We start from the raw sequence: 26,273 nt of genomic DNA, 5'->3' as shown, positions 1-26,273 counted from the left end.
CTCAAATCAAATCAAATAGTATTTGTCACATGCACTGAATACAACAGGTGTAGATAGACTTTACAGTGGAATGCTTACTTACAAGCTCTTTCCCAAAGATACAGAGTTAAATGGATGCACAAGAATAAAGCTATACAAGGAGTATTTTCAAAGAATACTTCCAACTCATCAATTAGTAATTTGCCAATTTCCTGTAAAGGTCCATTCCCCTATATAGTACTCAACAACAAAATGTTTTTTTAACTGTCACATTTTACACTCATTTGTATCATAGTTCAAAATCAGAGTATGGGGATTTGACAGCGACACACTGGTACACCACATTTCTACGAACATTACTGCGCAACAGCGTTGCTGCGTTTTCATTGGACAGAGCCGGGGACGCGGCGGATGACACAGCTATCGCGTTGGCGGAACGCAAGGTCTCCTGCTCCAGTGGATTTGACAGGAGCCAACAGTTCAACACAACACCACTTTCAGGGAACTAGAAGTTAGGTTTCGGACCTGTAACTTGTAGTAGAAGTTAGACATATTCACGTTGAGTTAAAACATACAACTGTTGAATAACCACAGTATTGATACATGTGTAGGGAGACGGTGATAATGTTGGACCCTGCGGGATGATGATGAAGAAGAGATTGTGGCGAGTTATGTCAGCGTGCCTACTTGTGTTATTACTGTGTTGGTAAGTTGTTAGCTCTACGGTACTTTTATTTTCATAACAAGGTATGTGTTTTACCTCACTAGATAACTATAGCATCTCGTTAGCCAAAACATGTTGGAATAGATGCTATATTAACGAGAACCACGGCAAGCATAGCGTTAACTGGCTTGCTAGCCAGGTTAGCTAGCTAAGTTACCTACTAACTACAAAATTACAGCCTAGGCTGTAGATAGCGAACGTTAGCTAGCTAGCTAGTGTTCGCCAGTAGCGTTCGCTAGCTCAGACAAATGCAGTTTGTATTTTAACAATTCATATCGTATTGCCTCAGCCTGCCTCCATCACCAGAAAGTGGAGTATAGGACCCTAATAGTAACTTAACTAGTTACATAATATCTCTATCATACTAAATAGGGTAGGTTAAATAACACACTATTGCTGAGTTGTTGCACGGCCTGTATTGATTTCTAATATGTTCTGTTAGCCACATAATACATTTTACCCTGACCTGATAGTTAAGGATTTACAGCCTATTTAGTCACTCAGCTAGCAGGCTCGCTGCTTTTAGGTCCTGACCCCTGGCTGTAAATCCTTCATCACCAAAGTTCAGAGGCTCCATCCAGAGGTGATGAGAATCTAGGATAGGCTTAATGGAGAAGAATGCACCAGGTTTACTGTAATGGCGCACATGAATGCTGCATTGATGCTCAGACAGAAATTCCAATGGCCTGAAGTCCTTTCGAGGAAAGTGATGCTTCTTGGCCCTTACATTTTTCAAAGTGTAGCACTAGTCCGGCTCAGCGAGATGATGTTGCATGCACAAAGTAAACACAGTAGTGCAGAGATTGACATTAAGGTCTGAAAGGCACTCGGCCATGGCATTGGGCAAGTGAGGAGTATTTTTGGGTTGCCAGAAAATTATCACTTGCCCGAAAAATAGGCTAGCTATTTACACCTACACACGGGATGAACTAGACATAGCAGACTACTGGAATTACTTGTATATTGGTTGTTATCAGTAAAAAAACAAATCGGCAATAAGGCAACCCTTCATTTCCACAACTAAGAGTGTTGAAGCGCAAGGCTAACTTCTGTTATTTTGTTCCCGTAGCTATCAAGTTGTAGAAGCGTGCAGTGCACAGATACTGTGTGAGAGTAGTCTTGCATCGTGCTCATTTGGGGTGCTGCTCGTTGCAACGTCATCTCGCTGAGTTTACTTTAAAATGTACCTGGCCTAGGCTGTAATTTTGTAGTGGAAACTCATTAATGAGCTAAGCATCTGGAAAGTACCTAGTTAGGTGAAATGTGATGTGTAAACCTCCCCCTGAACTTTGTACTGCTATGATATGGCATGTTCATGGCTATCTCCTTCCTCAGACTGCAGTGTTGGAGGCTACCCCTCCTTAATTCTACTCAGGCATGAAGGAGTATTATTGACAGTCCCACCCCTGGATGCAAATCTAACTTTCTCAATGTACCAATAATCTGCCCTTTATCCTGAAGTGTGCACTTGTTCACTTCCCTTCAAGGATTCAAGAGGGGAGAGTCCACTTCAGGAGGGTGTGTTTATGCTCAGGGAAGAGTGCTCAGTCACAATCACACCTTGGGTGTATCACTGTAAATGAGTCATAGAATGTGCCAGTTAGGCTGCTACTCCCTTATCTTGTTTCTCATGTGTTGTTAGAGGGAATTGAGCCAAAATCTGCCATCTAACACTGGTCCCTGTATTCACATGATCATATTATGTCCGCCCACAGTTGATTCTTGCTGAAACTACCGGTAGTACTATTAGGCTTGGGCGATATACCATTTATACCGTATACCGATGGTATGATTTTCAATACTGTTACTACAGGGGGGGGGGGGCGTGCTATGCCACTGCTTATAACAAACTACAAGTAAAAACTGCAATATCTAACTTTTTTGGAGACCAGACCAAATTCACATAGAATTCTGAGTTATAAATGTGTCATTGTCATTGAAAGCAAGTATAAGAAGCTGTATATTTCTTTGCTTCCCATTCTTAAGTTTTGGTTTTTGACATCAAAACTATGAAATAACATTTGGAATCATGTAGTAACCAAAAAAGTGTTAAAATCAAAATATATTTTATATTTGAGATTCTTTAAAGTAGCCACCCTTTGCCTTGTTGACAGCTTTGCACACTCTTGGCATTCTCTCAACCAACTTCATGAGGTAGTCATCTGGAATGCATTTCAATTAACAGGTGTGTCTTAATTTGTTGAATTTCTTTCCTTCTTAATGCGTTTGAGGCAATCCGTTGTGTTGTGACAAGGTAAGGGTGGTATGCAGAAGATAGCCCTATTTGGTAAAAAAAAAACAGCTCAAATAAGCAACGAGAAACGACAGTCCATCATTACTTTTAAGACATGAAGGTCAGTCAATCCGGAAAATTTCAAGAACTTTGAAAGTTTCTTCAAGTGCAGTCGCAAAAACCATCAAGCACTATGATGAAACTGGCTCTCATGAGGACCGCCACAGGAAAGGAAGACCCAGAGTTACCTTTGCTGCAGAGGACACGTTCAGTAGAGTTAACTGCATCTCAGATTGCAGCCCAAATAAATGCTTCACAGAGTTCAAGTAACGAGACACATCTCAACAGGTTTAGTGAATCAGGCCTTCATGGTCGAATTACTGCAAAGAAACCACTACTAAAGGACACCAATATGAAGAAGAGAATCATGGGCAATGGACATTAGACTGTTGGAAATCTGTCCTTTGGTCTGATGAGTCCAAATTTGAGATTTTTGGTTCCAACCACCATGTCTTTGTGAGACACAGAGTAGGTGAACGGATGATCTCTGCATGTGTGGTTTCCACCGTGAAGCATGGAGGAGGAGGTGTGATGGTGTGGGGGTGCTTTGCTGGTGACACTGTGATTTATTTAGAATTCAAGGCACACTTAGCCAGCATTCTGCAGCGATACGCCATCCCATCTGGTTTTCACTTAGTGGGACTATCATTTGCTTTTCAACAGGACAATGACCCAACACACCTCCAGGCGGTGTAAGTGCTATTTGAGCAAGGAGAGTGATGGAGGGCTGCATCAGATGACCTGGCCTCCACAATCACCCGACCTCAACCCAATTGAGATGGTTTGATGAGTTGGACCACAAGGAAAAGCAGGCAACATGTTCTCAGCATATGTGGGAACTGCTTCAAGACTGTTGGAAAAGCATTCCAGGTGAAGCTGTTGAGAGAATGCCAAGAGTGTGCAAAGCTGTCATCAAGGCAAAGGGTGGCTACTTTTTAAGAATCTCAAATATAAAATATGTTTTGATTTGTTTAACACTTTTTTTGTTACTACATGATTCCATGTGTGTTATTTCATAGTTTTGGATGCGTTCAATATTATTCACAATGTAGAAAATAGTAAAAATAAAGAAAAATCCTTCAAAAATCAAATCACATTTTATCGGTCACATACACATGGTTAGCAGATGTTATTGCTAGTGTAGCGAAATGCTTCTAGTTCCGACAGTGCAGCAATATCTAACAAGTAATCTAACAATTCCACAACTACCTAATACACACAAATCTAAGTAAAGGAATGGAATAAGAATATACAGTGCCTTTGAAAAGTATTCACCCTCTTGGCAGTTTTCCTATTTTGTTTCATTACAACCTGTAATTTAAATGGATTTTTATTTGTTTTTCATGTAATGGACAGACACAAAATAGTCCCAATTGGTGAAGTGAAATGAATAAAAAGTGGTGCATGTATATGTATTCACCACCTTTGCTATGAAGCCCCTAAATAAGATCTGGTGCAACCAATTACCTTCAGAAGTCACATAATTAGTTAAACAAAGTCCACTTGTGTGCAATCTAAGTGTCACATGATCTGTCACATGATCTCAGTATATATACACCTGTTCTGAAAGGCTCCAGAGTCTGCAACACCACTAAACAAGGGGCACCACCAAGCAAGCGGCACCATGAAGACCAAGGAGCTCTCCAAACAGGTCAGGGACAAAGTTGCGGAGAAGTACAGATCAGGGTTGGGGTATAAAAAAATATCAGAAACTTTGAACATCCCACGGAGCACCATTAAATCCATTATAAAAACATTGAAAGAACATGGCACCACAACAAACCTGCCAAGAGAGGGCTGCCCACCAAAACCCACTGGCCAGGCAAGGAGGGCATTAACCAGAGAGGCAACAAAGAGACCAAAGATAACCCTGACGGAGCTGCAAATCTCCACAGCAGAGATTGGGATATCTGTCCACACTTTAAGTCGTATGCTCAACAGAGCTGGGCTTTACGGAAAAGTGTCCAGAAAAAAGACATTGCTTAAAGAAAAAAATAATCCAACACGTTTGGTGTTTGCCAAAAGGCATGTGGGAGACTCCCCAAACATATGGAAGAAGGTACTCTGTTCAGATGAGACTAAAATGGAGCTTTTTAGCCATCAAGGAAAACGCTGTCTGGCAGAAACCCAACATCTTTCATGTATCTTGGCATGTTCTCCACCAGTCTTCCTGATGCAAAAATTCAAGCAGCTCGCCTTTGTTTGATGCTTGTGACCATCCATCTTCCTCTTGATCACATTCCAGAGGTTTTCAATGGGGTTCAGGTCTGGAGATTGGGCTGGCCATGACAGGGTCTTGATCTGGAGATCCTCCATCCACACCTTGGTTGACCTGGCTGTGTGGCATGGAGCATTGTCCTACTGGAAAAACCAATCTTCAGAGTTGGGGAACATTGTCAGAGCAGAATCAACTTTTCTTCCAGGACAACCTTGTACGTGGCTTGATTCATATGTCCTTCACAAAGACAAATCTGCCCGATTCCAGCCTTGTTGAAGCACCCCCAGATCATCACCAATCCACCAAATTTCACAGTGGGTGCGAGACACTGACTTGTAGGCCTCTCCAGGTATTGCACCAACTGTGAAATTTGGTGGAGGAACGGTGATGACCTGGGGGTGCTTCAGCAAGGCTGGTATCAGGCTTATTCCACCAAATACTGATTTCTGAACTCTTCCTAAGTTAAAACATTAGTATTGTGTTTAAAAATGAATATGAACTTATTTTCTTTGCATTATTCGAGGTCTGACAACACCGCATCTTTTTAGTTATTTTGACCCGTTGTCATTTTCTGCAAATAAATGCTCTAAATGACAATATTTTTTATTTGGAATTTGGGAGAAATGTTGTCAGTGGTTATAGAATAGAATAAAATAAAAATGTTCATTTTACCCAAACACGTACCAATAAATAGTAAAACTAGAGAAACTGATAATTTTGCAGTGGTCTCTTCATTTTTTCCAGAGCTGTATATGGATGAGCAATGACCGAGCAGCATAGGCAAGATGGTATACAATACAGTATATACATATGAGATGAGTAATGCAAGATATGTAAACATTTATTAAAGTGGTATTATTAAAGTGACTAGTGATGCATTTATTAAAGTGGCCAATGATTACAAGTCTGTATGTAGGCAGTAACCTCTCTGTGCTAGTGAGGGCTGTTTAACAGTCTGATGGCCTTGAGATAGAAGCTATTTATCAGTCTCTCGGGCCCAGCTTTGATGCACCTGTACTGACCTCGCCTTCTGGATGGTAGCGGGGTGAACAGGCAGTGGCTCGGGTGGTTGTTTTCCTTGATGATCTTTTTGGCCTTCCTGTGCTATAGGTGTCCTGGAGAGCAGGTATTTTGCCTGCGTTGTGCAGACCGCACCACCCTCTGGAGAGCCCTGTGGTTATGGGCGGTGCAGTTGCCGTACCAGGTGGTGATGCAGCCCGACAGGATGCTCTCAATTGTGCATCTGTAAAAGTTTGAGGGTTTTAAGTAACAAGCCAAATTTCTTCAGCCTCCTGAGGTTGAAGAGGTCCTGTTGCGCCCTTTTTACCACACTGTCTGTGTGGGTGGACCATTTCAGTTTGTCTGTGATGTGTATGCCGAGGAACTTAAAACTTTCCACCTTCTCCACTGCTGTCCCATCGATTTGCATAGGGGGTGCTCCCTTTGCTGTTTCCCGAAGTTCACGATCATCTCCTTTGTTTTGTTGACGTTGAGTGAGAGGTTGTTTTCCTGACACTGCACTCCGAGTGCCCTCATCTCCTCCCTATAGGCTGTCTTGTCGTTCTTGGTAATCAAGCCTACTACTGTTGTCGTCTGCAAACTTTCTGATTGAGTTGAAGGTGTGCATGGCCACGCGGTCGTGGGTGAACAGGGAGTACAGGAGGGACTGAGCAGCAATGAATGAGTAGGTGTGTCCAAACTTGACTGGTACTGTATATCATTTTTTCTTTTATTTGTATAGCTCCCCTTGTGTGCACTTCCGGTAATACCATATACCCTGGTATGGTACAGAAACGGTATGAAAATCTGGATACCGCCCAACCCTAAGTATTACTACTCATTCTAACTACAACTCATAATTCAAATTCCTCAGACTTGTAGGGATGTATGCTAGGCTTATGGTGTTGATTACATTACATTTTACTGCAGTATATTTGGCAAGTAGGCCTACTTTTGCTTTACTGCCTAGTTACTTTCTACTGCCTATTGTTAAAGTGGCCACACACTCTAATACATAATTTCTCGTCCAACGAAAACACCATGGCTCCTTAGAGGTTACATTAGGGCTGTTGGATCTGAATTAAAAGTTAAACACCCTACAACCTATATTATTTGTGTCTTACCAGACTCCAGTGGCCAAGCACATTAGACTACTTGCCCTATAAATTCACTGCTAGACAAGGCCACGTTAGTGGTGCAGCTGTTTGACACTGCAGCTTAACACAATGACCTCTGTCCCCAGTAGAAATGTGACATTGTTGTGAGTGGACTTATTTAAAGCCTTGCCATGACCAGCGATCTCTGTTGTCCCGTGCCAAGATTCACAAGACAGCTGTGACATTGACTTGACACACTGTCAGACTGTCAGCAGACAGTGGCATGCGCTTTTTAATTTTCCCTGTGCAGCCACATGGCATAAGGTTTTGACTTTGACCTCCCACCTCCAGCCTGGCCTGCCCCCCACAGTGATAAGATACACTGTGAGAGAGAGACACTGTCAGACACCTAGGCATTCCCATGTCGCCTCTTTCAGCTCTGAAACTGCTGGGAAGCAGCTTCCTCTGTTTGACTATGATTCCTTCATTGATTCTTTGAAATCAAGTTGTTTTTCTTCTGGTCAAGGCTTGTACTTGTTGGAACGGTAAACATAGTGACACTAGGTTACAGTATATTTCCACACATTAATAGCATTAGGGTCAATTTAATCTAAATTCAGGAAGTAAACTGAAATTCCAAATCCCCTATTCCCATTACTCTCACTCTGGCCCCCATGCCTAAATCAATAACACTGATGTCTTCTCCTATGTTATCTCAGGCACCCCACTAAATATGTTAGCTGCACAGAGCAACCCCCAGAGGCTCAGACCCAGAGTCTGAAGGAAGATCCTGGCGACAGGTCCCATCACAAGGTACATCAACTGCTTCACCTGTTTGGACCATACGTTTCAATCATGCCTTTTGTTACATACCTAGTATAACATATCAACAACTCTCTTGTTGATATGATACCTGTTTCTTTAATGTTGGATACGACAACTAATGTTCACTTCCGGTCCGTCAGGGTGTTGTTCAGTTAGAGGATGGCTGGGGGTCACAGTATGTCCAGCACCTATCTGAAGAGGAGGTGCTGCCAGAGGGAGAGGAGGTGGAGACACAGCAGCGGGGCCTAGCAGAGGAGGAGGGGGCGGGGACTCCAAGCACTGAGGTGGAGAACAAGGAGCATGTTCAGGTACTTATGTTTTGGTTATGTTTTTATTTGGATCCCCATTTTGCTGTTAGAATTGAGATCTAGATCTACTCTTCCTGGGGTCCAAAAGGTAGAGGTTCTGCAGTGATGAATCATAAGAAGTAGACCTGAAGAACTACTCCACTCTGGCTTTCTTACTGTATGTGAAGCAGATGTCTATTTCTTCAGTTCAAGAGCAGATTGAGATTTGCATACCATCCACCAGACTTATTGACCAAACCTATTGATTGTTCCTGAAATCTTTGTATCATAAAACACATACTGCGCAGGCAGGTGGATGGTTGCCATGGACCATCAATATTAAGTTCGGTCTTTTACTGACAGTGCAGTGATAATGTTTTCCAGACGTTGGACCTGGAGGATTCTGAGAAGGAGCCAGAGACAGCAGAACCAGAGGCCGAGCCAGAGACAGCAGAACCAGAGGCCGAGCCAGAGACAGCAGAACCAGAGGCCGAGCCAGAGACAGCAGAACCAGAGGCCGAGCAAGAGACAGCAGAACCAGAGGCCGAGCCAGAGACAGCTGAACCAGAGACAGCAGAACCAGAGGCAGCAGAACCAGAGGCCGAGCAGCCACCTCCAGAGCCCGTTGTCACCCAAGAGCTGCAGCCAACACCCACCTCTGACCTATTCCCTTTTTCCTCTGCCCTCAACCCCGTCACTGAAGACCCCTCCATGTCCCATGGCTCATCCTCTAGTGTACCAGAGGATACTTTGTCTGATGTCCCTGTACCGGAATTCAGCGATACTGATCTTGCCACAGACGACTGTGAAGCTGGAGAAACCAACCCCTTTGATGAATCCTGGACCTGCCTGAGTAGCGGCTCCAACATCCAGGACCAGAGTCCCAGGTATTGTGACTTGGAATGTAGAATGTACATCTCGCAAATCTTTTCCTGAAACGCTTATTTTTAAGTCTTGTGAAAGCAAAAAGTATTTTGTAGAATTCTCACAAACGATCCAGGAAACCAAACCAGGGAATTGAATTTCATATGTGAAAATGCCCTAACCTTAACTTGTGTTCGCTCCTTGAGAGCTAATGGCTTTAGCAGAAATGGCTAACACAGTCAAGTGGCGCACAGGAGGCTCAGGTTCGACCCCAGTTGCTTTTACCAGTGTTTGAATGTAGGCTTTCTTTCTATTGTCTCCCTCTGTAGTCTTCCTGTTGTCCTGGAGAAACTTAACAACGCTCAAGGAAAAGGCACCAAGACCGACAACACCTCCCACATGTTGAAAGAACGGGTAGAGATACACCAACATTTGTTGCATAGAAATAATGTTTTCTGATGCTTATAGTCCCAAAAGTGCAAACTCCAAGCTTAATTAAGCCCAGCTTAAATGCTTGAGTATATGATGATTGAAGTAAATATTTGAACTGAGTCTGATGTACTGTTGACTGCTGTTGCCAGGCCTTGAGCTCACACATCGCCACAGAGAAGGATCCTAATGTGGCAACCAAGGATGCGGAGGACATCCCCACCTTTGACGAGTGGAAGAAGAAAATTATGGAGAAGGAGAACAGTAAGATAGATGGTGTTCCTTATCTCACACACTCACTCACTCACTGGTTTTGATTTAAAACTGTATCTCTCTTCATAGCTCTGGCCACTCACATCTCCACCAACGGCGCTGTAAAGAAGGTGCAGAAGAACTTCAACAACTATGCCTCAGTGGAGTGTGGCGCCAAGATCCTGGGTTCTAACCCAGAGGCTAAGGTATCTATTTCAAACTGTCACCCTCCAAACCCATCTAAATATTCAGTTGATACAACTGATTTTAATAGCTAGCTTTATATTGACGGAAGGATCTTGTTTTCTGTCAGAGTACTTCAGCCATATTAATGGAGAGCATGGATCATTACATGTTAAACCCCTGCAGCAACAAGATCTGGTGAGTGTGTGCGTGCGTTTGGAGATCCCTCGCCCCTTCTCTCGCTCTCTCTCGCCCCTTCTCTCGACTCTGTCTCTCGCCCCTTCTCTCGCTCTCTCTCGCCCCTTCTCTCGACTCTCTCTCTCGCCCCTTCTCTAGACTCTCTCTCTCGCCCCTTCTCTAGACTCTCTCTCGCCCCTTCTCTAGACTCTCTCTCTCGACCCTTCTCTCGACTCTCTCTCTCGCCCCTTCTCTCGACTCTCTCTCTCGCCCCTTCTCTCGACTCTCTCTCTCGCCCCTTCTCTCGACTCTCTCTCTCGCCCCTTCTCTCGACTCTCTCTCTCGCCCCTTCTCTCGACTCTCTCTCTCGCCCCCTCCTCTCTTTCTCGCCCCTTCTCTCTTTCTCGCCCCTTCTCTCTTTCTCGCCCCTTCTCTCTCACTCGTCCCTTCGCTCTCTCTCGCTCTCTCACCCCTCCTCTCTCTCGCCCCTTCTCTCGACTCTCTCTCGCGACCCTTCTCTCGACTCTCTCTCTCGCCCCTTCTCTCGACTCTCTCTCTCGCCCCTTCTCTCGACTCTCTCGTCCCTTCTCTCACTCTCTCTCTCGCCCCTTCTCTCGACTCTCTCTCTCGCCCCCTTCTCTCTTTCTCGCCCTTCTCTCTCTCTCGCCCCCTTCTCTCTTTCTCGCCCTTCTCTCTTTCTCGCCCCTTCTCTCTCTCTCGCCCCTTCTCTCTTTCACGCCCCTTCTCTCTCACTCGCCCCTTCTCTCGACTCTCTCACTCGCCCCTTCTCTCGACTCTCTCACTCGCCCCTTCTCTCGACTCTCTCACTCGCCCCTTCTCTCGACTCTCTCTCTCGCCCCTTCTCTCGACTCTCTCTCTCGCCCCTTCTCTCGACTCTCTCACTCGCCCCTTCTCTCGACTCTCTCTCTCGCCCCTTCTCTCGACTCTCTCTCTCGCCCCTTCTCTCGACTCTCTCTCTCGCCCCTTCTCTCGACTCTCTCTCTCGCCCCTTCTCTCGACTCTCTCTCGCCCCTTCTCTCGACTCTCTCTCTCGTCCCTTCTCTCGACTCTCTCTCTCGCCCCTTCTCTCGACTCTCTCTCTCGCCCCTTCTCTCGACTCTCTCTCTCGCCCCTTCTCTCGACTCTCTCTCTCGCCCCTTCTCTCGACTCTCTCTCTCGCCCCTTCTCTCGACTCTCTCTCTCGCCCCTTCTCTCGACTCTCTCTCGCCCCTTCTCTCGACTCTCTCTCTCGTCCCTTCTCTCGACTCTCTCACTCGCCCCTTCTCTCGACTCTCTCTCTCGCCCCTTCTCTCGACTCTCTCTCTCGTCCCTTCTCTCGACTCTCTCTCTCGCCCCTTCTCTCGACTCTCTCTCGCCCCTTCTCTCGACTCTCTCTCTCGTCCCTTCTCTCGACTCTCTCTCTCGCCCCTTCTCTCGCTCTCTCTCGCCCCTTCTCTCGCTCTCTCTCGCCCCTTCTCTCGACTGTCTCTCGTCCCTTCTCTCGACTCTCTCTCTCGCCCCTTCTCTCGACTCTCTCTCTCGCCCCTTCTCTCGACTCTCTCACTCGCCCCTTCTCTCGACTCTCTCTCTCGCCCCTTCTCTCGACTCTCTCTCTCGTCCCTTCTCTCGACTCTCTCTCTCGCCCCTTCTCTCGACTCTCTCTCTCGCCCCTTCTCTAGACTCTCTCTCGCCCCTTCTCTAGACTCTCTCTCTCGACCCTTCTCTCGACTCTCTCTCTCGCCCCTTCTCTCGACTCTCTCTCTCGCCCCTTCTCTCGACTCTCTCTCTCGCCCCTTCTCTCGACTCTCTCTCTCGCCCCTTCTCTCGACTCTCTCTCTCGCCCCTTCTCTCGACTCTCTCTCTCGCCCCTTCTCTCGACTCTCTCTCTCGCCCCTTCTCTCGACTCTCTCTCTCGCCCCCTCCTCTCTTTCTCGCCCCTTCTCTCTCACTCGTCCCTTCTCTCTCTCTCGCTCTCTCACCCCTCCTCTCTCTCGCCCCTTCTCTCGACTCTCTCTCGCGACCCTTCTCTCGACTCTCTCTCTCGCCCCTTCTCTCGACTCTCTCTCTCGCCCCTTCTCTCGACTCTCTCGTCCCTTCTCTCACTCTCTCTCTCGCCCCTTCTCTCGACTCTCTCTCTCGCCCCCTTCTCTCTTTCTCGCCCTTCTCTCTCTCTCGCCCCCTTCTCTCTTTCTCGCCCTTCTCTCTTTCTCGCCCCTTCTCTCTCTCTCGCCCCTTCTCTCTTTCACGCCCCTTCTCTCTCACTCGCCCCTTCTCTCGACTCTCTCACTCGCCCCTTCTCTCGACTCTCTCACTCGCCCCTTCTCTCGACTCTCTCACTCGCCCCTTCTCTCGACTCTCTCTCTCGCCCCTTCTCTCGACTCTCTCTCTCGCCCCTTCTCTCGACTCTCTCACTCGCCCCTTCTCTCGACTCTCTCTCTCGCCCCTTCTCTCGACTCTCTCTCTCGCCCCTTCTCTCGACTCTCTCTCTCGCCCCTTCTCTCGACTCTCTCTCTCGCCCCTTCTCTCGACTCTCTCTCGCCCCTTCTCTCGACTCTCTCTCTCGTCCCTTCTCTCGACTCTCTCTCTCGCCCCTTCTCTCGACTCTCTCTCTCGCCCCTTCTCTCGACTCTCTCTCTCGCCCCTTCTCTCGACTGTCTCTCGCCCCTTCTCTCGACTCTCTCTCTCCCCTTCTCTCGACTCTCTCTCTCGCCCCTTCTCTAGACTCTCTCTCTCGCCCCTTCTCTAGACTCTCTCTCTCGCCCCTTCTCTAGACTCTCTCTCTCGCCCCTTCTCTCGACTCTCTCTCTCGCCCCTTCTCTCGACTCTCTCTCTCGCCCCTTCTCTCGACTCTCTCTCTCGCCCCCTCCTCTCTTTCTCGCCCCTTCTCTCTTTTTCGCCCCTTCTCTCTTTCTCGCCCCTTCTCTCTCACTCGCCCTTCTCTCTCTCTCCTTCTCTCACTCGTCCCTTCTCTCTCTCTCGCTCTCTCACCCCTCCTCTCTCTCGCCCCTTCTCTCGCTCTCTCTCTCGCCCCTTCTCTCGCTCTCTCTCGCCCCTTCTCTCGACTCTCTCTCGCGACCCTTCTCTCGACTCTCTCTCGCCCCTTCTCTCGACTCTGTCTCTCGCCCCTTCTCTCGCTCTCTCTCGCCCCTTCTCTCGACTGTCTCTCGCCCCTTCTCTCGACTCTCTCTCTCGCCCCTTCTCTAGACTCTCTCTCTCGCCCCTTCTCTAGACTCTCTCTCTCGCCCCTTCTCTAGACTCTCTCTCTCGCCCCTTCTCTAGACTCTCTCTCGCCCCTTCTCTAGACTCTCTCTCGCCCCTTCTCTAGACTCTCTCTCTCGACCCTTCTCTCGACTCTCTCTCTCGACCCTTCTCTCGACTCTCTCTCTCGCCCCTTCTCTCGATTCTCTCTCTCGCCCCTTCTCTCGACTCTCTCTCTCGCCCCTTCTCTCGACTCTCTCTCGGCCCCTCCTCTCTTTCTCGCCCCTTCTCTCTTTCTCGCCCCTTCTCTCTTTCTCGCCCCTTCTCTCTCACTCGCCCCTTCTCTCTCTCTCCTTCTCTCACTCGTCCCTTCTCTCTCTCTCGCTCTCTCACCCCTCCTCTCTCTCGCCCCTTCTCTCGCTCTCTCTCTCGCCCCTTCTCTCTCTCTCTCGCCCCTTCTCTCGCTCTCTCTCGCCCCTTCTCTCGACTCTCTCTCGCGACCCTTCTCTCGACTCTCTCTCTCGCCCCTTCTCTCGACTCTCTCTCTCGCCCCTTCTCTCCACTCTCTCGTCCCTTCTCTCACTCTCTCTCTCGCCCCTTCTCTCGACTCTCTCTCTCTCTCGCCCCCTTCTCTCTTTCTCGCCCTTCTCTCTTTCTCGCCCCTTCTCTCTCTCTCTCGCCCCTTCTCTCTTTCACGCCCCTTCTCTCTCTCTCGCCCCTTCTCTCGACTCTCTCACTCGACCCTTCTCTCGACTCTCTCACTCGCCCCTTCTCTCGACTCTCTCACTCGCCCCTTCTCTCGACTCTCTCTCTCGCCCCTTCTCTCGACTCTCTCTCTCGCCCCTTCTCTCGACTCTCTCTCTCGCCCCTTCTCTAGACTCTCTCTCTCGCCCCTTCTCTCGACTCTCTCTCTCGCCCCTTCTCTCGACTCTCTCTCTCGTCCCATCTCTCGACTCTCTCTCTCGCCCCTTCTCTCGACTCTCTCTCTCGCCCCTTCTCTCGACTCTTTCTCTCGCCCCTTCTCTCGACTCTCTCTCTCGCCCCTTCTCTCGACTCTCTCTCTCGCCCCTTCTCTCGACTCTCTCTCTCGCCCCTTCTCTCGACTCTTTCTCTCGCCCCTTCTCTCGACTCTCTCTCTCGCCCCTTCTCTCGACTCTCTCTCTCGCCCCTTCTCTCGACTCTCTCTCTCGCCCCTTCTCTCGACTCTCTCTCGCCCCTTCTCTCGACTCTCTCTCGCCCCTTCTCTCGACTCTCTCTCTCGCCCCTTCTCTCGACTCTCTCTCTCGCCCCTTCTCTCAACTCTCTCTCTCGCCCCTTCTCTCGACTCTCTCTCGCCCCTTCTCTCGACTCTCTCTCGCCCCTTCTCTCGACTCTCTCTCTCGCCCCTTCTCTCGACTCTCTCTCTCGCCCCCTTCTCTCTCTCTCGCCCCTTCTCTCTCTCTCGCCCCTTCTCTCTTTCTCGCCCCTTCTCTCTCACTCGCCCCTTCTCTCTCTCTCTCTCGCTCGCCCCTTCTCTCTCTCTCGCTCTCTCACCCCTCCTCTCTCTCGCCCCTTCTCTCTCTCTCGGCCCTTCTCTCTCTCTCTCGCCCCTTCTCTCTCACCACTTCTCTCTCTCACCCCTTCTCTCTCTCTCTCTCTCTCTCTCGCCCGTCTCTCTCTCTCTCAGGTTCATCATCGAGCTGTGCGATCCCATCCAGGTGAAGCAGTTGGACATTGCTAACTTTGAGCTCTTCTCCTCCACACCCAAAGACTTCCTGGTCTCCATCAGTGACAGGTTTGATTTTTAGCCATAAATCTGGGGCATGTTCATTAAGGCACGCATGGAAAAATGTTTTAAACCATTTAATTACTGAAATGAAAATTTGCTGTTATTGGACAAGTTCATATAGTCTCTCCCTGTTTCAGTCAGTTTTCTTCTTCTTGGTGCTTTATGAACACAACCACAATGGGAATATCTTGATTTTATATCTTTCAAACTGTCATTTGATGATGAACATCATACATGTTACTAAAATAGTCAGTACTACTGCACTAATATGGGTTGAACAATAGGTTGAATGATGTTGAGTGTTGGATGTGTTGGATGATTCTCCCTCAGGTACCCGACCAACAAGTGGGTGAAGCTGGGCACTTTTCATGCTCGGGAGGAGCGCACTGTTCAGAGTTTCCCTCTGGACGAGCACCTGTATGCCAAATATGTCAAGGTGTGTATGGCATTCTCCTGCACCTTCTGTTATCTACCCCCTCTTTTACTCCCATTCTAGTCATCCAGGTCTCTCTTGGGAAGAGGTATTCTGACTTCAATGGGACTACTTGATTAATTACAAATAAAATCAAGATTACAGTAGCCCCCTTTACTCTGTTATGGCCCTCTCCTTCACAAGTAGGTCAAACTCAAATCCCGCTCTGGGCTGTTTGTGTGTTCGTGCTGGTCCTCTCATTCTAGAGTAATGTTTTACAAATGTACAAAACATTGGAGCCTTTCTCGTCTTTAAACTGATGCTTCTGTACCTCTTCTCTGAAGAGCGGAACAGGAACCAGCATTGATTCATTGTTCCTATTTTAAATGCATGTACGCTTCTTGTAATTACTTGTTTCTCTTCCTTTGTTTCTCCTGCTTCAGATGTTCACCAAGTACATAAAGGTTAGCCTATTTATATCTTAGAGGTGGTTGGTCTGTGGAGGAGCATGTAGAGGGTTGAAGGGAAGGGCTTTAGTGTTACAATGCTAACAGTAGGAGAATCTTGCTAACTGATCAGCACCAGCTTACACTAGGCCAGTCTACCTGGCCATGCTGCTGCTCCAGTTTCAACTTCCACCTGACTGTGCTGCTGCTCTAGTTTCAACTGTTCTGCCTTATTATTATTCGACCATGCTGGTCATTTATGAACATTGAACATCTTGACCATGTTCTGTTATAATCTCCACCCGGCACAGCCAGAAGAGGACTGGCCACCCCACATAGCCTGGTTCCTCTCTAGGTTTCTTCCTAGGTATTGGCCTTTCTAGGGAGTTTTTCCTAGCCACCGTGCTTCTCCACCTGCATTGCTTGCTGTTTGGGGTTTTAGGCTGGGTTTCTGTACAGCACTTTGAGATATCAGCTGATGTACGAAGGGCTATATAAATAAATTTGATTTGATTTGATTTGAGGTAGCAAATAATCCTTCTATCTAGATAAAGCCACTGAACATATCTCTAATCATTATAATTCATCTAGTCATGTCAGTCATGACATTCTTTAAAGGGCAACTCCTCTGATAGAAAACAGCCTATGTGGCATCGATGTGAGTCAGAAACATTTATTTTAGTGTCAAAGTTGACTACAAAGTGTAAATAGGATTACTTTTGTTCATTAAGTCTGTCTCGTCTATAACTGTATTACTTGAGGGTTGGGTTTTGAGTTTGACAATGCTCACTTGCCTTTTTCATCTTAGATTCATTCAGACTAATTGGAAGAAGGAATACTGACTTTGCTGCTATGGTGTCTCATGGGGGACAAACATCTAACTACCACATCAAACCATATTCCCTTGACTGAAATCTTGACTTTTCTTAATGAACATCAGAGAAACACATTTGGAATCGTTGCATTTAGTCTCTTTTAGTGTGTAGGGCAAGGCGGTTCATCACAGCTTCAAAGTGCCTGTAATAGCTTGTCGCTGACCAGCCAGACAATCATCAATGTTAACAACAACTAACTTGAATTTGACTATTTGTCACACGATTTCAGTAACAATTTAACCACTGGCCAAATCATAGCTTTGCCAAGTGTTCATATTGCAACATGCTTATTATCACTGACAGTGTAGAACAGTCCCACCATGCACTAATGCTTGTTTCCTGGATATAAATGATGTCTGTGTTTCATCGCAGGTGGAGCTGGTCTCTCACCATGGATCTGAACACTTCTGCCCCCTTAGTCTCATAAGGTAGGCAATGAATGGAAAAACATTTAGTTAATGGAAGTTTTTCTCTGGAGAGACCTGAGAATAGCTGTGCAGCGACGCTCCCCATCCAACCTGACAGAGCTTAAGAGGATTTGCACAGAATAATTGGATAAACTCTCCAAATACAGGTGTACCAAGCTTGTAGCGTCATACCCAAGAAGACTCGAGGCTGTAATCACTGTTCTACAACAAAGTACTGAGAAAGGGATCTGAATGCTTATGTAAATGTGATAGCATTTACAAAAAAATACAAATACAAAAAAAATACATTTTGCTAAAATGTAAAAAAGTTTTTTGTCATTATGGGGTATTGTGTGTAGATGAGGGGAAAAAACGATAATATATTTTAGAATAAGGCCGTAACGTGAAAAAGTGAAGAGTCTGTATACTTTCTGAAGGCACTGTATACGAGTGTGAGGCGGCAGGTAGCCTTGTGGTTAGAGCTTTGGGCCAGTAACCGGAAGGTTGCTGGATCGAATCCCTGAGTTAACAAGGTAAAATTATGTTGTTCTGCCGCTGTGCAAGGCAGTTAACCCACTGTTCCCCGGGCGCCGAAGATATGGATGTCGATTTAAGGTGGTTCAGAGGGGTTGGGTTAAATGCGGAAGACACATTTCAGTTGAATACATTCAGTTTGACAACTGATAAGTTTACCCCATGTCGCCCCTCACCAGTCTTGCATCTGGAGCTGCTAGTGTTGTACTGTTGAACTGATCTCTCTCTCTTGAAGCTGCCTTGTCAGGGGCACTGGGAGGCAGCTCTGGCTGTCAGAGTTTGCAGGACATTTTGTCTTCAAAAAGTACAGCCACTCGCTTTTTTTCTCCTACAGAGGCATTAATAGTTGTAAAACAAAAAGACAGCTGGGACCATACGGGCTCATTGTATTCTTGTGGGACTTAAACACACATTTGTAGTATTTGCTAACTCTCAGTTTGATGTTAGTTTAAACATTTAAGGAGTTTAAACTTTTTATTTTAGGATATCTTAGCTATCATTTGTTATGTTATTACTGGGCTCCTGGTGTATCTCTGTCTGCCCTCTGGTGACTGCTAGACAGTATAACACGTCTTCCTTTCTGTTGAAGGGTTTTTGGAACGAGTATGGTGGAGGAGTATGAGGAGATCGCTGACCCCCTGGACAGACCAGACGACCAGGATGACGACCTCGGTGAGAGCCTCCTGTTCTTCTGAAATACTTGTCAATATTCTCTAAACCATCATGGTCATAAACATATAAATAAAATGTCTCTGGTCATACGTATCAGACAGGGAATGCATGATAAGATATGACGCATTCATCAATGTACATTAACATGTAATAACAAGTACACAGCAACATGTTCACCTTATGACGAGACTAGATGTAATATGTCAACAAAGTCCTTATACAGGTGTTAGGTTGTAAATATCAGAGTAAGAAATTGACGGACACTATGAAACCTCTAACCCTAGACTATGGCACCTCTCATGTCTCTAGTAGAACTTATGATTCACAATATTTAACATTTAGGAATCCCAACCCATCACAGGTTAATGTCATTTGTACCTCTCACCTTTGAACTGTTTGGATGTTGTTCCTGGTGAGTGTGATGTTATCTCTCCTGTGTTTGTGTGACCTTCAGATTATCCTCCTGGATACGTTCCTGCAGAGGACAAGGCTTCAAATGACCTCATAGGATCAGCCAAGGGTGAGTTAGACACATACAACCAAATAAATATCCCATTACACCAGTCACACAACTATGGTTTCATCCTGCGTATAAGTGTCTTTGAGACTCACAGGGTTCCCACCCCTCTTAGTATTAAAAAAATGAGATCTGTCATACCTGAGTCTGTAAACCCTTTGTGACGTCTATGTGGGGAGGGTTTCAATGACTGGTATAAGTATTCACTCATGGGCTGTCTTGTTCCAGACGTCATTCTGAACATGGTGAACAACATTAAAGTCAACGTGCTGGGGGGAGGACCAGGTGAAGGGAACTTCTCAGGCCAGACCGTGAACCTGACTGTCGTTACATCATCTGACCCTGACACCACCACCACCCTCAGCCCAGTGTAAGTACCAGCCAACCAGTCCTTTTTTTTCACTTAGTCTTTCACTTGATATAGATCTACAATAATGGAAGACATTTTGTCATTTAAACTGCTGAAGTGTTTATTTTTTAAAGTCTGACGGCAATGGTATTTACCAGAGTATATTAGAAGTCAGCTAAATGGGATAGTTTGTGATTCCTATGATAATAAATCACATTTATGTTAGGGCCGGCAGGTTACCGTGCTTGGATGTGCATTATTGGTATTTTATAGCTGTAATAGCTTACGTCCCTGTCTCTCTTTCTCTGTGTCTTTCTCTCCCTGTTTCTGTCTCTCTTTCTCCGTGTCTTTCTCTCCCTGTTTCTGTCTCTTTCTTCCTGTTTCTCCCTGTTTCTGTCTCTGTTCTCAGGCCTGACGCTGTAGAGGTGGAGCAGCCTGAAGTACTAGAGGACCCTGATGTCACTACCACAGAGGAACCCAAACCAGAGCATGTAACTAAAGAGGAGCAGGTAGTCTCTCCTATAGAGGAGGAGGAGGTCCAGTCTATAGTCACCATGCTGGAGGAGGAAGAGGATGGGAGGGAGAGAGAGGACCACCGTTGCCCTGGCCATCGACAGCAAGAAAGCCTTGACTACTGTGGTCCATCTTCCTCCTCTTCTTGCTCCTGCTCAGCCTCCCTCCAGGAGTACCTCGTTCACCAGTGTTCCTTTCAGAGAAACTATACCAGCCAGGAGAGGAAACCAGAGGCTACTCCAGCTCCAGTCACCCCCACCACCCCGTCACAGCAGCTGCCCATCTCCCCCACGCCCACCCAGACACCCCAGCATTCACACACTCAGGGGGAACAACCCCAGGAGAGAGAGCCCAGCTCTGCCCATGGGGAGAGAGAAGCCAGGCCCACTGACACCCCACCACACCTTCCATGGGTTGAGACTGAGGCAGTGGAAGAGGTAGAGCCCAGTATGGAGCTGCCCCACCTAGAGCCCAGCCAGACCTCCACCCTGCCCAGACCCAGCTCCACCGACACCCCCAGCTCTGCCGCCAGGCCCACACCTGCCGTGGCGCCTCCACTCCACACCTTATCCAAAGACATGCCTGGGCAGAAGCACCCCATCACTGGGGCAGAGAAAAGCCAGGAGGTGCAGCAGGGGGAAATCAGGCAGCCTCCCACTGTCGCCACCTCCAGCTCCAGTGACCCAGTGGAGCAGAGCTGGGGAACCCCTGTAGAGGAGAGGCCCTGTCCTGAAGTCCAGCCTGTAGAACAAGACAACATCCCGGTCATCCACCAACCACATGTGACTGATCCACTCCCCCCACCCCTCCTCACTACCTCCACCCCCACAGAGCAGCAACAGCCTCTGGGATCCCCACTTAAACCAGCGGGTGCCGGCGGCGGCAACACTACTCCCGAGGAGCAGAACTCTGTCCCCGTCGTGGTCATGACGGAGCCCCCCTCGCATGGCCATGGCCAGGCCGTGGCCACGGAAACCAAGGGGGAAGCGGAGCTTGTGGAGGACATTGTCTTCACCCCGTCGCCCAATGGCAACGGGCAGCAGCTGCCTCGCCCCACCTCCTTCCAGCCCCCCTCTCCTTCCCCTTTAGACTTCTATGCAGAGCTCCACAACGCCACGGAGCAGGGGAACGGGAACCCGATGCACGGCTCCACCAGCCAGAAGGAGTCTGTGTTCATGAGGCTCAACAACCGCATCAAGGCCCTGGAGATGAACATGTCGCTGAGCGGACGCTACCTAGAGCAACTCAGCCAGAGGTACGGTGGCCTCAGCGATTCACGGATGGCCATTGGCTGAGCATTGAGCACCATGCTGCTGGTTTTATTTAACTGTCAGATGTCAGACCTATTGGAACTAGAGTTAGTCAATTGAAGGTTTAGATGGTGATGCTGATACTTCTGTGTGTTTTGTTGAAGGTACCGAAGGCAGATGGAAGAGATGCAGAGGGCTTTCAACCAAACCATCATCAAACTGCAGAACACATCCAGGAAGGCAGAGGAGCAGGTGCGGAGTGGAGGGGGACCTACAATGTGTTTGTCTAGAACGTTACATACTGCGTAGCCTATCTTAAGATGGAGTCTCAGGCGGGTATCGCACAGTTTTGGCCTTTAAATTATTTATTTTTTTAACCATTATTTAACTAGGCAAGTCAGTTAACAACAAATTCTTATTTACATGGATGGCCTAGGAACAGTGGGTTAATTGCCTTGTTCAGGGGCAGAATGACAGATTTTGTCATCTAGTCACTCAAAATTGCAGGGAGGGTGTCATTTGCAATGTATGGGAATATGGCTTGTGAGAGTGTTTGTGATTGGTCAGCTCAAAAGTTTCCTTTGTCCCTATAGGACCAGAGACAGACAGAGTCCATCCATTCGTTGCAGGGCCAACTGGAGGATGTCACACAGCTGGTGCTCAACCTGTCTGTGAGAGTCAGCCAGCTGCAGAGCCAGGTAGATACTACATCATTTCTACCCTATTGAATACAGCAGGTTTGGGGTCAATACATTTAAATTCAGTCAGTGGGAAGTGAACTAAAGAACAATTAACCTCATTGCTTTTCAACAGGGAAGTTTTCCATCTGAATTGACATGAATTTGAACCCAACCCTGGAATGAAGCAGTAAAATGTATTCTATATTTCTTTACACCCCTTACCAATCACAGCACATGGCTACAGTGTGCTAACTTGACCCTGTCTCTGTTGTAGGTGACAGACAGGCAGAGTTACCTCCTGCTGTGCCTGGTGTTGTGTTTGATCCTGGGCCTGCTTCTGTGTTTCCAGCACTGTCGCATGGCTGCCATGCAGCCTCCCTCCACAGACCCTCCTATAACCTACAGCTACTGCTCCCCAGAGAGGTATCTACACTCACATCCTCTGTTATGTTCCACTATGGGGAACACCAGGGGTTGTGATTATGTACTGCTTATGAATGGGTTACGAATGTGTAATGAAGTCCTTACATAGGTACCCTTCAATTGGTGTTACCACATCTCATCCAAGGGACACCACACACTCACCTGCACATTATTGTTGACATACATGAAGTGTCATCAGGATGCTGTGTTTAAAGTAACTGTCCAGTGTTTCCAGGTTTCTATGAAATATGACCTATAATTAATTACAATATGAGTGAAATAGTTTTCCTTCCAAATGTTTTATTTATTTTTTAAGTATGTTAAAAAGCAGCTTTTCTGTGTTGGAGTGGTCTGGGCGTATACCGGTCTTTAAAGATATTCACGCGAGAAGACCTCTGATTGGCCAGTGCAACATCCTCTGAGGAAATATCAAGCATTTTTTAAACGGTCTATTTGAGATACATGTTTGAGGTGGGGTTTTTGAAGTGTTTTTTTTTTTCTTTTTCTCCAATTGATGCTTTTGCCACATACGAGTATAGGACATTATTTGGGTATGAGTTAACAATATGAACTTTTAAAAGTGAGATTTTCACTGGACAGTTACTTTAAGTCTGAGTCTAATTCATCCTGTCTCCTCCCCTCAGGCGGTTCTCTGAATATGAAGACATGAGCTTGAAGAGACGAGCCTCATATCCTCTCCTGCACTCTGATTCCTTCCAGTTACCTACCACTGAAGGCAAGTTTACTCATGACTATGTATGTATGTATGTATGTGTGTGTGGAGGAGTGTGTACTTCATTCCAAGGTTTGTGGTAGCCCATTCATAGACTCTATCCACCTTAGTGGCTGTCTATTCATGAAGGTACCTTCTGGCTGGGGGAGTTTTGTTAACACAGGTCTTAAACTGATAACTTATGGTGACACCCGGTCTTAAACTGATAACACACATTGCTTGCGGTACGATTTTGGAAACATAACTTCTCGCTGATATGAAAGATGCGTTCCTTTATTAAAAGAAACTGTGTTAACGGTTCCACTTAGCCATATTTACATGTTACATTGCTTTTTTATGGAAGACAGAGGCGACCTACTGTGCTCATTAGCTATCTAGCATGCTCGAACACCTGTGTGTTGTGATTGTAGTTTACATGGTCCCACCAGTAAGCGGTGTTTATAGCTGAGAACCCTTGGGATAAGGCAGAATGCCTTGGGTTCTCGAGAGCAAGGTTTGTGGTTGCTGTTTGGCTGATTTTATAATATTGTTTCACAATCAGTTTTTAAAAATATAATTTGCTTTCTATTTTCACCTTGTGCTTGCAGGTGCAGAGTCACTGCAAACTGTTGAACCAATACATTTTCCACCAGCTAATAAAAAGGTATGGATGGAACAGTGTCGCTATCTCAAGGAAATTCTCAACACTCTCTCACATATAAACTGTATCATGTATAACTGTATCATGAACATGATCTCTCCTCATCGCCAACCTCAACAAATAAAATCTCTCTCCTCTTCCACCCTCTGTCCCCAACACTTCTCTGCTGAAGAAACGCAGTAAGATGAAGACCGTGGAGACCCTGAAGAACACTGCTTTCTGTTCTCCTTTGCTTGCTAACCAAGCACCCATATATAATGGCCATGGCACCATAGACCCTCTACCCCACACGGGGCATCTCCGCCACCCTGCCTTCAGGGACCCCCCCTCTGAGGGCAGCTCCGAGGGCTCCTCCCAGTCAGACGAGCCCTCCTTCTGCGGCCTCGCTGCTGCCACCTGCACGCGCCTCTGTGATGGCCTGCCCCCGCCCAGGAGCAGGGCAGAGAAGCTGGCTTTCAAGCCTGGGCGCGTGGATCTCCTGCAGGGCCCACGGAGAGACAGGAGCGAAGCTACACCCACCATCCTTACCCTGCAGGACCTCATCGGGGGGGAAAAAGAGCTAGCTGCAGGGAGGCTGGGAGTGATGGCGCTCTGAGGTCCCGTCTGACACGGACTGCTCCTCCTTCAGACTCTGGAACACTCATCCTCTGAAAGGAGAATTGTTATCTCTCTATACATAGGAGGCTTTAGGCTAGTACACAAATGAGACAATCCCTCTTCTTCCACCTCCTAACCAGCATGTTATGTTCTGTCCATGTTCTCTGTCAAACCTTTTGTCAGGCTCTTTGTTATGAGGTTAATAATGACAACCTTAAAAGATAAGTAAACTTTTTTTTAACCAAATCTGTATTTTGGATGTAAATGGCATGTTCTAGAATAAAACATGAACAAAAGCCAAAAAAATCACTTAAATACGTCATTTTAGAAACGCAACTTCTGAAATTGTCTTTCCAAACTTTATCTGCAATGTTTATTTAATTTTGTGCGACTCAAGCAGTTTCCCCGATCCATCTGTGCTTATTTTCCGTGTAGCCCGAGCATGCGCACCCAGAAAAGTATCATGGGCTACACAGAGAAATATCTCTCGAGTCGCACAATATGAAATATGTTTCCAATAAAGTTTGGTGTGACAAAAGGTAATGTGTACAACATCTAAAGACCTGCATCACTATAGTGAGAGCGTTGCCATTTCTGAAAGGATATATTTGGGTGATTTTAGAGCTTTTGTTTTACTTTATCCCCACCCTGGCACTGCAGAATGAGCAGGAGGAAGTCTATCTCTGGTTGGGGTAAGTTTATCAAAAACAAGTGAAATCGCAAAAAAATCATGTCTGGGCACTTCAATAACATCCCATTTACATTCAAAATACAGATTTGGTAAAGGTGCACAATGTAACAATCAAAACTATAAATAATAGCCAATGTCAAGGATGGGCTAAAGGAATACAATTCCATGAAAGGAAAATCAAAGTTAGAATTTGCTTTTGCTAGTGGGTTGCTGGTCTAGCCATGTTCATTTCATAGAAACAGCATGTTTTTCCTGTTTCAAGATAGGTTCTCATTTTCTGAAGTTGAAAACAATTTATTATATTAGGGATAAATGGGCCCTATCAAAGATATTTGACCACAGTAAAAGTCCAGCAACACCTGCTATGACCTAGCTTTTTGTTAGAACTTGTTTTGTAATTTATGGACGAGTGAGTAGATTGTATCATGGTTGGACACTTGAAATTTCATGCAAATGTCACTTAAATATAAATCGTTAATATATTTATCATATCATGAATAAATGCAGGTTGAGACTTTTCTACTATTACGTTGGGGACTTTTATTTAGACATTTCCCCCAAAATGATGTGACCCGGAAGTGACATTCTAATCTGGGTGACAGAGACGGAAGCGAGATGGCCCACTCCCTCATTTTTTGGGGTTACATTACAGTCAATGAACTAAGCAGGCCAGACCCAACTCCTATTGCATTGGGGTCTATGGGAGAACCACCCTGTTAAGCAGAACGGATTTATTAGAAATTTGTTCAATTGTAAGCAGCCTAAGTGAACTATCTTAATTTATCCACCATCTTTGGCTGACAAGAAGCCTGGGATCACAGGTGTTGTTTACAGAGCTAGCTAGTCTAGTACTGCGCAAAAGAACTTGACTGCAGCTGGGTTTTCTTCAGCCAGCAGGCCGGTAACATTTCAGTGTGTAGTACCTGGATGCCACAGTAGAAATGTGACCATCGTTTTCCCAAAAATGAAGAGCTCAGACATTAGTGGGTGGATGGACAGGTAGCACCTTTATTGAACAAAAATATAAATGCAACATGTAAAGTGTTGGGCCCATGTTTCATGAGCTGAAATAAAAGATCCCAGAATTTTTCCAAATGCACAAAATGTTTATTTTGGGCAAGAATGTGTTTACATCACTGTTAGTGAACATTTATCCTTTGTCAAGATAATCCATCCACCTGACAGGTGTGGCATATCAACAAGCTGATTAAAGTTTTGTCACACCGCAATGCCACAGATGT

At 46.5% G+C, this 26,273-nt stretch overlaps 1 protein-coding gene across 3 annotated transcripts; it reads left to right on the top strand.

Annotated features, from left to right (window-relative positions):
• The first annotated feature begins 424 nt into the window (after window positions 1-424).
• Window positions 425-25,560, top strand: LOC109874630 (SUN domain-containing ossification factor). 3 transcript variants are annotated; one of them, XM_020466626.2, is made up of 22 exons: window positions 425-685; window positions 8,030-8,123; window positions 8,276-8,443; window positions 8,807-9,309; window positions 9,616-9,700; window positions 9,868-9,979; window positions 10,058-10,173; window positions 10,281-10,348; window positions 15,192-15,299; window positions 15,624-15,729; window positions 16,149-16,169; window positions 17,399-17,454; window positions 18,557-18,639; window positions 19,094-19,159; window positions 19,385-19,526; window positions 19,915-21,273; window positions 21,433-21,520; window positions 21,862-21,966; window positions 22,298-22,371; window positions 23,016-23,107; window positions 23,692-23,747; window positions 23,917-25,560. In XM_020466626.2, the coding sequence occupies exons 1-22, from the start codon at window positions 621-623 to the stop codon at window positions 24,337-24,339; spliced, it is 3,990 nt and encodes a 1,329-aa protein (XP_020322215.1). In that variant the 5' UTR covers window positions 425-620; the 3' UTR covers window positions 24,340-25,560. The 3 variants fall into 3 exon arrangements, with proteins under 3 accessions (XP_020322215.1, XP_020322213.1, XP_020322214.1); XM_020466624.2 differs by having other exon boundaries at window positions 426-685; window positions 22,223-22,371; XM_020466625.2 differs by lacking the exon at window positions 16,149-16,169 and having other exon boundaries at window positions 426-685; window positions 22,223-22,371.
• The last annotated feature ends 713 nt before the right edge of the window (window positions 25,561-26,273 follow it).

This window comes from Oncorhynchus kisutch, linkage group LG30, assembly GCF_002021735.2.
Source record: "Oncorhynchus kisutch isolate 150728-3 linkage group LG30, Okis_V2, whole genome shotgun sequence".
In the NCBI taxonomy this organism is placed as follows: domain Eukaryota; kingdom Metazoa; phylum Chordata; class Actinopteri; order Salmoniformes; family Salmonidae; genus Oncorhynchus; species Oncorhynchus kisutch.
Note: the sequence above shows the minus strand (reverse complement) of the source record. Positions and strands in the feature narration are given on the sequence as shown.

Coding starts and splice junctions, on each gene's coding strand:
- LOC109874630 (XM_020466624.2), top strand. CDS start 621: ATGATGATGAAGAAGAGATTGTGGCGAGTTATGTCAGCGTGCCTACTT. Junction 15,300..15,623: donor CTGGTCTCCATCAGTGACAG/GTTTGATTTTTA, acceptor ATTCTCCCTCAG/GTACCCGACCAACAAGTGGG. Junction 16,170..17,398: donor TGTTCACCAAGTACATAAAG/GTTAGCCTATTT, acceptor GTTTCATCGCAG/GTGGAGCTGGTCTCTCACCA.